At 38.9% G+C, this 14,382-nt stretch overlaps 1 protein-coding gene across 4 annotated transcripts in view; it reads right to left on the reverse strand.

Annotated features, from left to right (window-relative positions):
- The window catches only part of LOC106082814 (protein eva-1), a 421,699-nt gene that overhangs the window by 125,104 nt on the left and 282,213 nt on the right, over positions 1-14,382 (reverse strand). For 3 of the 4 annotated variants that reach the window (XM_059362193.1, XM_059362192.1, XM_059362195.1), the window contains one exon: positions 9,657-9,835. In XM_059362193.1, coding sequence (XP_059218176.1) covers positions 9,657-9,835 — 179 coding nt within the window. Of the gene's footprint in view, positions 1-9,656; positions 9,836-10,235; positions 10,407-14,382 lie in introns of those variants that run through there. The other variant, XM_059362194.1, reaches the window with a different exon arrangement.

Here is a 14,382-nt window from a genome sequence, read left to right on the forward strand (position 1 = left end):
CTTACATACGACCATATTAAGATATAGCTTCCATATAGACCGACATGTCTATTTAGGGTCCTTAGTCCATAAATGACAAATGTATTATCCGATTGCGCTTAGATTTAAATCTAAGACTTGTATAAGGTTTCTCGGCATCTAAACCTTATATGATCCAAATCGGCTCATAGTTGGATATAACTATGGACATGGTAGGGTTTTAAAAAAATAGTATAATATTCGTAAGTGTATCCATGGTGGTGGGAATCCAAAGTTCGGCACTGTCGAATTTTTAAGTTGTTATTTATTTGTTTTTAACTGAGTCACGCTTCATTCCAATGTTACACGTAAGTCACTAATGTGGAATTATTTAACGTACACTTTCTGCGTGGTAAACCTTTAAATAAGTTCTTTGCGGTACATCATACTTTTTTGGAAGATCAATTTTTAATGAAAAATATGTTTCGATAACCGCATAAGATGTTTAGTTTATTAGACCAAAAATTATGATGAATGTTTTAAAGTTAGAATATAACACTCACCCTCTCTCTGCCTCAGACATAATATAATGTTTAAATATAGCATGAGCTATTGACATTTTTATGAGCAACCAATATGTTGGGCATCTCGGTCGAGTGCGGATGAAAAACTGGGAAAATAATAATAGTACAAAGGACACTGCTTATTACTACTCGTGGATACACCATTCGTGAAACTCTCGAAGAAACAAAGTGGCAGCGAAACAGGCTATCACTAATATGCGTTCAACGGTGGATCATGAGGAAATTGTGTCTGAGTCTAGAATTCTTCGGCGAACATGGAACAAGGATCTCTCACAGCCAGGAAACATACAATGGTAGCAATTCTTGACTCTGAGGTGCTTCCAAGCATGTAAAACCGACGCCAAACATGACTCGTTTAAATTGGGATAATCACCAATAACTTAACGTGTTAACCCGTTTGGCCATTCATTCAGGCACTGTTTTACTGCAAGTTAAACAAGTAAAAAGGCGTTAAGTTCGGCCGGGCCGAACTTTGGATACCCACCACCTCGGCTATATATGTAAACCACCTTTCGTCAAAATCCGGTGCAAAACTCATAACTTATGTCCCATAGCAGAAATATGTGGAGGGGCTTAACTTTTCTCTTTGTCCCAAATTTCGGCAACATCGGACAATAAATGCGCTTTTTATGGCCCCAAAACTTAAAACCGAGAGATCGGTCTATATGGCAGCTATATCCAAATCTGGACCGATCAGTGCGATAATGCAGAAGTATGTTAAGGGGCTTAACTTAACTCACTGTCCCAAATTTCGGCGACATCGGACAATAAATGCGTGTTTTATGGGCCTAAGACCCCAAATCGGAGGATCGGTCTATATGGCAGCTATATCTAAATCTGAACCGATCTGAGCCAAATTCACAGAGGACGTCGGAGGGCCTAAGACAACGCACTGTCCTAAATTTCAGCAAAATCGGATAATAAATGTATCTTTTATGGGCATATAACCCTAAATCGGAGGATCGGTCTATATGGCAGCTATATCCAAATGTGAACCGATCTGAGCCAAATTGACGAAGGACGTTGTAGGGCCTAACACAACTCACTGTCCCAAATCATAGGAAAATCGGCTAATAAATGTGGCTTTTATGGGCCTAAGACCCTAAATTTGAGGATCGGTCTATATGGCAGCTATATCCAAATCTGAACCGATCTGAGCCATATTGACGAAGGATGTCGAGTGGCCTAACACAACTCACTGTCCCAAATTTCAGCAAAATCGGATAATAAATGTGGCTTTTATGGGCCTAAGACCCCAAATCGGAGGATCGGTCTATATGGCAGCTATATCCAAATCTAGACCGATCTGAGCCAAATTGACGGAGGATATCGAAGGGCCTAACACAACTCACTGTACCAAATTTCAGCAAAATCGGATAATAAATGTGGCTTTTATGGGCCTAAGACCCTAAATCGGCCGATCGGTCTATATGGGGGCTATATCAAGATATAGTCCGATATAGCCCATCTTCGAACTTAACCTGCTTATGGACAAAAAAAGAATCTGTGCAAAGTTTCAGCTCAATATCTCAATTTTTAAAGGCTGTAGCGTGATTTCAACAGACAGACGGACAGACGGACGGACATGTCTAGATCGTCTTAGATTTTTACGCTGATCAAGAATATGAATACTTTATAGGGTCGGAAATGGATATTTCCATGTGTTGCAATCGGAATGACAAAATGAATATACCCCCATCCTTCGGTGGTGGGTATAAAAATGGACATTTAATTAAATCTTTAAGCGAAATGAAACAATCGTCTCCCTCATTCAATTCTCTTTAACTAAACTACAATTTGACTCGTAACACAATATGGTGAAATGCAGCAAACCCCCATAATTACGACATCAGCACCCAGGAGATGCTACCGTTAACTGGAGCATTTCGAAATACATCGTGCGTATGTGTGGGTAAATATGCAATTTGAAAATATGTGAAAATGAATTCGCCACTAGCCCGCATTTGAAATAATTGACATAGAGTGCCCCGCAAAAAGCGGACTTATCTACAATGAATCCAGTTTATAATATATAGATGTGGTAAAAATGATGAGCCGAACGGCAAAGTGCAGATCGTAATTTTAATAAGAAAATTTTAAAATTCTGCAAAGAGATTTTATGGTCTAGACACGAAGACTATTGACATCAGTAGAAATAGCTTCATATTATTTCGAACTAATTTGGCCATTTGTCAGTCTGCTTTAACAGAATTTTATTTATAGTTTTCTCTTGCGGCTCTTAATGTATACTTTTTGTTCGCGAATCATAATATCATAAGAGCATTTTCAATTAAAATATTTATTGATTCAATTATTTTTTAATTGATTCTGAACATATTTTCTACCCTCCACCATAGGATGGGGGTAAACTCATTTCGTCATTCCGTTTGATCTGAGACCCAACAAAGTATAAATATTCTTGATCGTCTTGACATTCTGAATCGATTTAGCCGTGACCGTCCGTCTGCCTGTCTGTCGAAAGTACTCTTACTTTCGAAGGAGTAAAGCTAGACACTTGAAATTTTTTACAAATACTTCCTACTAGTGTAGGTCAGTTGGGATTGTAAATGGACCATATCGGATAATATGTTGATATAGTTCCCATATATACCGATCTCCCGATTATGCTTTTTGAGCCTCTAAATTTTGCTGAAATTTTGTATGAAGTGTTTGTTGTGACTTCCAACAAATGTATTAAGTATGGTCAAAATCGGTTCATAACTTGATAAAGCTGCCATATAAACCGATCTCAGATCTGGACAAATCGGATAATAATTGCGCTCTCTAGAGGTTCAGGATCTAGAGAGCGCAAGTATTACCTGATTTGGCTGAAATTTGGCAAGAAGTTTAGACTACCAACAACAATGGTTGAAGTATGATTGAAATCGGTTCATAACCTGATATATCTCCCATATAAAATGATTTCCTGATTATAATTCTTGAGCCTATAATAGGCAATTTTTTCCGATTTGGCTGAAATTTTGTACAACAACTACTTCAACATGCGTGCCAAATATAGTCTGAATCGGTCTATCATATGATTTAGCTCCCATATAAACCGATCTTCCGATATTACTTCCTGAGCCGCTATAGGGCGCAATTCTTATCCGAGGGTAATTTCTTAAGAGATATAGGAAAGTTTTTCAACAAAAAAAAAAAACATAAAATTCAGAAAAATGCATGAGTTTTTTATATGCATTGATAGTACGGTCTATATAATTTGATGTTTGAAGATTATTTCTAACAAAAAAATAGACTAAAGGTCTTAAATTGCACGATCAGGCGGCCAATGAACGATTCATAGTTAAATTGCAGACCAAACTGACGATGTTTGACAACGAATCAAAACACAAAACGTCCAAGAGCTGTTTAAACTGCTGTTGCCAGGAATATAATAGCTAAAAAATCACCCTTTACTATGGTCGCCAACATGCAAACCGAAACGGTCCACAACCTGATACGGCTCCAATAGCATGGCAATTTAGGTGGAGGCTATGTAAGTTTCGGACCGGCCGAACTTAGCAAGCTTAAGTTGTTTTAATTGAATCTGAATTTCTTTTCCAAATGCGTAATTAAATCAAAATCGCAATTAGAAGTTTTGCCATTCTCAATTAAAAATTAAATAATGTATTATTATATTTTTATACCCTCCAACATAGGATGGGGGTATATTAATTTCGTCATTCTGTTTGTAACTACTCGAAATATTCGTCTAAGACCCCATAAAGTATGTATATTCTTAATCGTCGCGACATTTTATGACGATCTAGCCATGTCCGTCCGTCTTTCCGTCCGTCCGTTATGATGTCCAACAACTGTGCCAAGTATGGTTCAAATCGGTCCATAACCTGATGTAGCTGTCATATAAACCGATCTTGGGTCTTGATTTCTTGAGCCTCTAGAGTGCGCAATTCTTGTCCGATTTGAATGAATTCTTGCACGAAGTTTTTTGTTATGATATACAACAACTGTGCCTAGTATAGTTGAAATCGGTTCATAACCTGATATAGCTGCCATATAAACCGATCTGTGATCTTGACTTCTTGAGCCTCTAGAGGTCGCAATTATTATCCGATTTGCCAGAAATTTTGTGCGTCGGATTTTCTCATGACCATCAACATACATGTTTATTATGGTCTGAATCGGTCTATAGCCCGATACAGCTCCCATATAAATCGATCTCTCTATTTTACTTCTTGAGCCCCAAAAGGCCGCAATTCTTATTCGAATTGGCTGACATTTTACACAGGTCTCCAACATATTATTTAATTGTGGTCCAAACCGAACCATATCTTGATATCGCTCTAATAGCAGAGCAAATCTTTTCTTTTATCCTGTTTTGCCTAAGAAGAGATGGCGGGAAAAGAACTCGACAAATGCGATCCATGGTGGAGGGTATATAAGATTCGGCCCGGCCGAACTTAGCACGCTTTTACTTGTTTAATATTATCTTAATTGAAAATTTTACCTTTATGAGTTAAATAATTAGTTCAATCATTTTTATACCCACCACCATAGATTTGGATATACTACTCTAGTCATTCCGTTTGTAACACCTCGAAATCCACCATAGGATGGGGGGTATATTAATTTCGTCATTCTGTTTGTAACTACTCGAAATATTCGTCTAAGACCCCATAAAGTAAATATATTCTTGATCGTCTCGACGTTCTGAGTCGATCTAGCCATGTCCGTACGTCCGTTTGTGGAAATCACGATAACGGTCGAACGCGTAAAGCTAACAGCTTTAAAGTTTTTACAGATATAAGTCGTTGGGGATGTAAATGGGCCATATCGGTTCAGATTTGTATATATCTCCTACATAAACCGATCTCCCTGTTTGATTTCTTGAGTCCCCGGAATCCGCAGTTTTTGTCCGATTTGGCTGAAATTTTGCTCGTAGTGTTCTGTTTAAACTTTCAAAAACTGTGTCAAGTTCGGTCGAAATCGGGTTTTAACCTGATATAGCTCCCATATAAATGGATCTTCAGATTTGACTTCTGAGCCCCTGGAATCCTCAATTTTCAACCGATTTGGCTGAAATATTGCAAATGGTATTCTGTTATGACTCCTAAAAACAGAGCCAAATACGGTGCAAATCAGTCTGTAACCTGATATAGCTCCCATATAAACCGGTATCTCGATCATCCTTGTTCGGTGCCTAGAAGCTTCAATTTTTGCTGGTTTAACAGAATATAGGTTGGTATGTAGAACAAAATTATGCCCCAAACTAAATTAATTTTATATACATTTTTAGCAGAATCTATAGTGGTGGGTTCCCTGGATTCGGCCCGGCCAAAATTAAAATTACAACTACACATTTTATAATATTGAAAAAATTTTCAGATTCAATTAACAAAAAGATTGAATCAAATAATTTTCTGTTTGTTTCTCTTTTGAGTCGAGCTCAATGATTGGAGATTTTCTTTGCAAATGGAAAAGGTTTGGTTAGAAGACTTTTCAACCAGGTGTTCGTGTAATGACAGATTTTGTTTCTGCAACAATTACACTACTTCTGTGGTAGAACATGATTTAGTGCATCTGTTGGATGTTGTATTGATGGATTCGAAAGCCAGATAACGGCAACAGCTCTCGCTGTTGCTCCGTGTGCCCAGGTTCGAATCCCGGCCGAATTTTTTAATTTAAAAATTTCAATTAGGATTTTAATCGAATGAATGTTTCTAACTTATAATTGAAAACATTATAATTTCAAACACATTTTTTATTGTTAAAAAATTTGGTAACTTTTTTCTGTTTAGTTGAACTCGTAGCACTACTATGTATTGCACATGAAACACCCTAATAATAGCATATTTTCATGTGGCTGTGTAAATCTGTGGCTGAGGGAATAACATTCTGGTATCGGGGAACCATTGAAATGTGATACTGTAAATCATACTGCTATCTGAGTGGTTGCGCAAATCTGTGTGTAAGCAAAACATTAAGTGGTGCCAGATTCCAGAGACTCTAGTTGCTTTAAGAGTCAAATGTGGATGTAAAATGAATTTGAGATATGCATTTACAGTGGTAGCAATTGTAACAAATCAGGCCCGAAAATGCAGTAGTTGTTGAATTCAACTAACTAGGATATACCCATTGCACCTAGAAACTCCCACTCGGATTCAGTTTTCTATTTTAACGAAAGGTATTAAGAACCAAACATGTTTTCCGATTTACTCTTACACACATTTATACCCATGTACATCTGTGTGTTTTCCAGCCATTATTTGGTATGCGTTTAATTTTTTCTATCTTTCGTCCTTCTTCTTTCGGTTTTTCTTGTAAAATATAAAGAGTACCTACATACATGTATATAAATATATATATATTCTCCCCACTACTCTATGACGAAATCAGTGGTGCCTCAATTTCATAACGAAAAACAGACACGAAGCTGGACCATCGAATGCGAGTGCACATGTGCGAGCTTCCAGTTACAAAAGAATGTGTGTCGTCATATACACACTGAAGTACACAGCAGCGGAATCTGTAAAGTTTTTCACAATAAGCACTTACAACAACAATTAAAGGCCTTTCAAAATATACGATATGCATTAACGGATGTATTATTCTCGCCATTTGAGGACTCTAGCCATACCACTCCCATAATCGATAGTTTTTATACCCTCCACCATGGGATGGGGGTATACTAATTTCGTCATTCTGTTTGTAACTCATCGAAATTTTCATCTACATTTTAAGTCGATCTAGCCATGTCAGTCCGTCTTTCCGTCCGTCCGTCTGTCCGTCTGTCTCTCGAAAGCACGCTAACTTTCGAAGGAGTAAAGCTGGCCGCTTACACAAATACTTGTTATTAGTGTAGGTCAGTTGGGATTGTAAATGGGCCATATCGGTCCATGTTTTGATATAGCTGCCATATGAACCGATCTTGGATCATGACTTCTTGAGCCACTAGAGGGCGCAATTCTCTGCCGATTTGGCTGAAATTTAATACAACGGCTTCTCCCATAACCTTTAATATAAGGGTTAAATATAATCTGAATCGGTCTTTAGCCTGATACAGCTCCCTATTTTACTCCTTGAGCCCCAAGAGGACGCAGTTCTTATTCGATTTGGCTGAAATTTTAAACAATGACTTCAACTATGGTCTCCAACACTCAATTCGATTATGGTCCGAATCGGACCATAACTCCAATGACAGCAATTATTCTCTTTAATCCCTAGATGGCCTAAAAGAAGATACCGGCAAAAGAAATCAACATATGCGATCCATAATGGAGGGATTATAAAATTCGGCCCGGCCGAACTTAGCACGCTTTTACTTGTTTATACCCACCACCATAGGATGGGGGGAATACTAAGTCATTCCATTGGAACAGTTCGAAATATCAATCTGCGACCCAATTAAGTATATATTTTCTTAACCATCTTGACATCTGAATCGATCTAGCAATATTCGTCCGTCCGTGGAAATCATGACAGCGGTCGAATGCTAGAAGATACCCGTAGTGCCGATTTGGCTGAAAATTTGAACGGAATGTTTTGGTATGACTTCCAAAAGCCCTGTCATTTACTGTCTGAAATGGTCAATGATCTGATATAGCCTCCAGAAGCTCCTAAAAGTCGCAATTATTGTAAAATGCGATTGCTCTGAAATTTTGCAAATAAAACGTAAATTTAACCATGTCATTACACCCACCACCACAGGATGGAGGTATACTAGTTTTGTCGCTCTGTTTGCAACGACTAGATACATTGATCTGAGACTCATTAATGGAGGTATACTAGTTTTGTCGCTCTGTTTGCAACGACTAGATACATTGATCTGAGACTCATTAAATAAAGTATATATGTATGTATTCTTGATCGTCTTGACATTTTGGGTCGATCTAGCCATATCTATCCGTTCGTCCCTCTGGGGAAATCACGGTAGTAGTCGAACAAATAAAGATATCCGCTTGAAATTTTGCACGGAGACATCTTATTATTGTCGTAGGGGATTGCAAAGCACTGATTTGGATGTAGTTTCCATATGAAATTATTTTTCGATATGACTTTATTAGTTCCTATGATTGGATTAAATTTTTTTAAGAAGCCAAAAATATTGTAGATTTTTTTGAATAATGATACTTGATGTAGGCTTGTTTCTTTTGACATTCACGCAAATCAAACCCTGCTGGGTTCATAAATAAATATAGCCCCCTTCATAGCCTATCCTTGGTTTTGAATACTTGGTCTCCTAGAAGCCTCAATGTTTGTTCGATTTGGCTGAATTTTGGTATATGTAGTACGTTTTAACCAAGAATAGCTGAGCTGTTCACCCATCTCGTTGAGAGATCTGGGACAGTTGAGGGTGATTTTTAAATACAGTTCAGGGCGATTTTTTAATGCAGTAGAGGGCGATTGAATACATGCCACTCTTCGTTATGGCATTACATCTTAGCCATTCCGTCACCTCTTCAATTGCAAGGATTTCCACTTCATACACACTACAGTGGTCGGGTAACCTTCTCGATATGACCCGTCTCAGTTCTTCAGGGTACACATATGGTCGTCTAGCTCGTGCATTGAATCAAAAATTATGCAGTGTCCGTAGCCACCGCATGACCAAAGAGAAAGCTTTCTTAGTCTAACTGCAGTAGTGCACCAAAACCCCGAACAGCATTATAAATTTAAAATGATTAAGCCAGTATATGATCTAAGATATCAAATAGGGTGCCCAAGATTCGACCTGGCCGAACTTGGCCATTGCAAATTTTTATATTTATATATTCACCTGTTTGCCATAACGATAAACTATCATTTCTCAATTTTACAAATGCCTCTATCAGGCCCCGAAATGGAAACCCTCACAATGTATACCGCTGGGTGGAGCCATAGTTTTACTATGCATTGTTTTCCGTGTGTCTATGTGCGTACTTCTCCTGAGCACACATTCAGATATTGACCGTACACAGTCAATATTTGCGAAAAGGTTTCATATCTGTTGTAGTCGTTGCCGTGGGATTGCTGAACGAATAACAATCATCCGTTTAATAAAACGAGTAGCATCACTGATATTGTTCGCCAGTTGCTTCGGCAAGTCTTTACATTTTGCACAAAACTCTTGACACACAAATGCCACATGAAGGTATTTTCAATTATGTTGCTCACCTGTAATCCGCTTACTGTACACGACTCCGGAGGCTTCACTTCGATTTGGGTGCCGCTATGTATGACGCCGGTGTTGCTGCCAGTCCCAATGAGGCCAGCATTTCCATCGCCGGAACTACTGCCGGTGGTTGTCAAATCTTCTTGGGATAGTGGTGGGCATAGGCTGTGGTCACTTAAATCTGTGAATTGTAATACAAAAGAGAAATTTCCCACTCAGAAAAATCAGACATAAAGTAGTCACATAAAAATTTCTAATTCAAACGATATCACAGTTTCAATCGCATAATATAAGGTAATACAAATATAAGATAAGTTGTCTGATTAATTGCTCAAAATCCATGTAGGATATGGTTATGATATGACCACACTTGGATGATGCGATCTCACCTGATTCCACATCTGGTTCATATCGGATCATATTTGAATGTAGGTGGCATATTGAGCGAACTCCTGAATTAGGCTCAGGTACTCAGAAAATGTACGCTTATAACCCGATTGCGACGAAATTTGGAACTGTGAGAGCTCAGAACCCATCAAAATCGTGTCATCCAGATCGGACCAATATTAAATGATACTCACACATTAACAAGTATCGTAAGCCGATGTCGATATTATTACGGGTGTAACCCATGAAAAAATATATAAATGTCACGATTTAATTTTAATCCTGTCCATTACAAGTTACATGTTTTGGATAAAGTTTCATTGCAACGTTGTCCTGGATAGTTTCGATAACCGATTAACCGCGATTTGCACTATATGGTACTAAAAAAAAACACAGCGAAAGTTTATTGAAAATTTATTGTATTTGGAGCTTTGTCAGTCTATGTATATACGATTTTCGATTGCTTTGTTGCGTTGAGTACAGTACATCCTCAAGAAAAATATCTGTTTCTCGGAATAAGTACCTATTACGAAAAAATTTTAAACATTTCAGGAGTAGGCTCAAACCAGAGGGATGTACAGTTCATCCCCAGCCTTTAAGTTCATCCCCAGCCTTTAAGCTTTTAAGGAAGCGCGCACGGCTCCTGAGTCTTCATGGAAGACTGTGAGATCCAAAAGGACAATACAGCCATCAGGGAAGGGGAAGATGGTAGCTGAAAGGCGAATGGAGGGCAGCTCCTTACGCCCGAGTGACAAAGGAGAACAACAGAGATGAGCTGATTTATGCAGTCATTAATATAGAATTCCACCAGATAATCGGTCCCAAGTGGAGGATATGGTTAACGAGCGGGTTTTCGAACATGTGTGGAACTTTGAAGAGGGTCCACCCATAAAAATAATGAGCTGCGAGTTTGGAGTGGACATCTTTACGCTGCGCTTTGCTTCAGCAAAATATATTGATACCGTCGAAGAGTTCGTCGGAAGTATCCACACTCAATGGGGCGCAAAGCTTGAACTGGTTAAAAAATGGACACCCCCAGCTCACAAAGTCATTAGGGCTGCAAATTCGCGACGGAACGCATGCTCGAATTCTTGGGCAAGCAAAACCAAGGTTTGGTCGCAGAGAAATGGGAAGTCTTCCACAGCGAGGAGAAGGATAAAGGAACTCTCCTTGTGGTGGGTATTGATCAAGCCTCCGTGATAAGTTTGGCTAAGACTAAAGGCATGGCCCACAATGCAACCAAGGGTGTCTTTTCCAAAATTCGGAAAGGCAAAGATCCTCGTATTGAGACAACATGCCGTGCATTGGTATATGACACAATACCGCCTAACAAACTGGGGGCTGACGACGAGGTCATCACCGACTGTCCCAAAGATGGTAAGACGAGGAAATACGACACTCCTTTGGGTGACCACCCTAAATAACCTTTTACTGACGCTGACTGAGGAGGGATTTCAATCCGTCTGCTACGCAGACGATGTAATAGTGCTTCTAAAAAGTAAGGTTCCAAGTAAGCGATGCAAAAGAGCGGAAAGGGTCTTGTAGATGCCATACGACTGGGCTTGTAGATGCTATACGGCTGGGCTAGTTAAGCCAAAGAAGACTTAAATCTGTGAGACGGGACAATTTGACGCAACACGTTTCGTCAATAGAACCATTTCCATATCTGACAAGGTCAAATACATAGAAGTGATCTTGGACAGGAAACTGAATTGGAAGTATCACATTCAGGAGCGTACCAAGAAGGCTCACAGATGTTGGGCACTATGTAGGGCCCTAGGCTCGAAGTGGGCCTGAATCGGCGGATAGTCCACTGGCTCTACAGGAGCGTGTTTAGACCAATTCTTACTTAGGCCTCAATAGTTTGGTGGACTGCGTGCGACGTAAGTCTGTAAAAAAAGTTTCGGAGCAAATGTTGTGTTCACATATGTGCCAAGTGATAGCATGTGTTGGTCATTTGGAGACGATGATGAGACTTTGGAGCGTTTTCTATGTCATTGCCCGGCCTTCGCGGTCAACAGACACCGGCACTTGGGTGGGGACACAATGGAAAACAATTATTGATTTTGTTAGTAGCACGGGCGCCTCTGTAGCCGAGTTGGTAGTGTGCTTGGATTACCAGTGCAGGGGTCGTGGGTTCGATTCCCGCCAGAAGCCTTGGTCTGTCGCTACTGTGGTATCACAATGGACTTAAAATTGTCTAAGTGAGTCTGTAAAGGACTGCCACTCTTTCCTAACCTAAGTAGCACGGAATTCCTGACTTAGACTTTCTTCTTCGAGGTTACTTTTTAGTATTTACAAAGGGCAACAAGCCGATTAGTGGCTTAGGTGTATATCCATAGTGGATATACGGCTCTTTTCAACCTTACCTTACATATGTTGGAATTTATTAGACTGTCCCATGATATAACAGAGAACAACATTATTGCAAATAGTGAAGGGCATACCCATAATAATCAACTGAATTCCTTGAAAACAACTACATGGAACAAAGGGGAAGTACTGAAGCGTATGCGCTTCAAAAACAAAATACTTTTTGTTTTTGGGACACTCTAGTACACATATTTATTATTAAGGCTGACAAGGTCGCCCATTTTGAATGTGTAGTTAATTTTTTAAAGCTGTTTGTATGGGCACTTTTTGGTTCCTCTTCGAATTTTGCTTATTACACATAAATCGTTGGTACAAATATTTGCAGAGGAGGTGAGAAGATGTGATGGTCAACAACAGAGGAAAACGTCAATGAAGTGAAGAAAATAGTATTGATTAATCGTCATATCACCATTAGGGAAATAGCTGAGAAAGTAAACATATCGATTGGCTCGTCCCATTCCATATTAACGAAAGATTTTGGCATCATATTGGGGGTAATTACATGAAGGAAACAAAATAGATATTTATGAAAATTTCTTAAGGTAAAAAATGGGAATTATTTTTTTTTTAAACTTCATAAAAAGGACTAGTAGCGAGGGCATATAAAATGTACAAAGATAACTCCTTGGTATTCCATTTTGAGAATAATGAGATAATTCGAAAATATTAACACAGTAGTCTTTCGTAATACTATTGCAATTATTAATAAGTAACAAGAAAAAAGGCGTTAAATTCGGCCGGGCCGAACTTTGGATACTCACCACTTCGCGTATATATGTAAAACACCTTTCATCAAAATCCGGTGAAAATTGCATACCTTATGTCCCATAGGAGTTATATCGAAATATGTTCCGATTTGGACCAAATACTAATAAGTACAAGTCATTGATCAATTGTGTATAACAAAATATTGGTCTTTTTAGTAGCTATATCTTAAAATAAACGATCTGAACCATATACGACACGGATGGCGAAAAGCCTAACATAAGTCACTGTGTCAAATTTCAGTGAAATCAAATTAACAATGAGCCTTTTATGGGGCCTAGAATTTAAATCGAGACATCGGTCTATATGGCAGCTATATCCAAATCTGGATCGATTTGAGCCAAGTTGCCGAAAAATGTCGAAAAGCATAACACATCGCACTGTCCCAAATTTCGGCGAAATCGGACAATAAATGCGACTTTATTGGGCCCAAAACCTTAAATCGAGAAATCGGTCTATATGGCAGCTAAATTCAAATCTAGACTGATCTAGGCCAAATTGACGAAGGATGTCGGAGAGCCTAACACAACTCACTGTCTGAAATTTCAGCGACATCGGACGAAAAATGCGCCTTTTAAAGCCCCAAAACTTAAACCGAGAGATCGGTCTATATGGCAGCTATATCCAAATGTGGACCGATCTATGGCATATTGCAGAAGCATATCAAGGGGCTTAACTTAACTCACTGTACCAAATTTCGGCGACATCGGACAATAAATGCGCCTTTTATGGCCCCAAAACTTAAACCGAGAGATCGGTCTATATGACAGCTATATCCAAATCTGGACCGATCTATGGCATATTGCAGAAGCATATCAAGGGGCTTAATTTAACTCACTTTATAAAATTTAAGCGACATCGGACAATAAATGCGCCATTTATGGGCGCAATACCTTAAATCAAGAGATCGGTCTATACGGCAGCTATATCCAAATCTGATCCGATCAGGCCCGAATTGAAGAATGGTGTCGAAGGGTCTAACACAACTCACTGTCCCAAATTTCAGCAAAATCGGAAAATAAATGTGGCTTTTATGGGCCTAAGACACTTAATCTGAGGATCGGTCTATATGACACCTATATCCAAATCTGGACCGATCTTGGCCAAATTAACGAAGGATATCGGAGGTTTTAACACAACTCACTGTCCCAAATTTCAGCAAAATCGGATAATAAATGTGGCTTTTATGGGCCTAAGACTCTA

This window comes from Stomoxys calcitrans, chromosome 2, assembly GCF_963082655.1.
Source record: "Stomoxys calcitrans chromosome 2, idStoCalc2.1, whole genome shotgun sequence".
In the NCBI taxonomy this organism is placed as follows: domain Eukaryota; kingdom Metazoa; phylum Arthropoda; class Insecta; order Diptera; family Muscidae; genus Stomoxys; species Stomoxys calcitrans.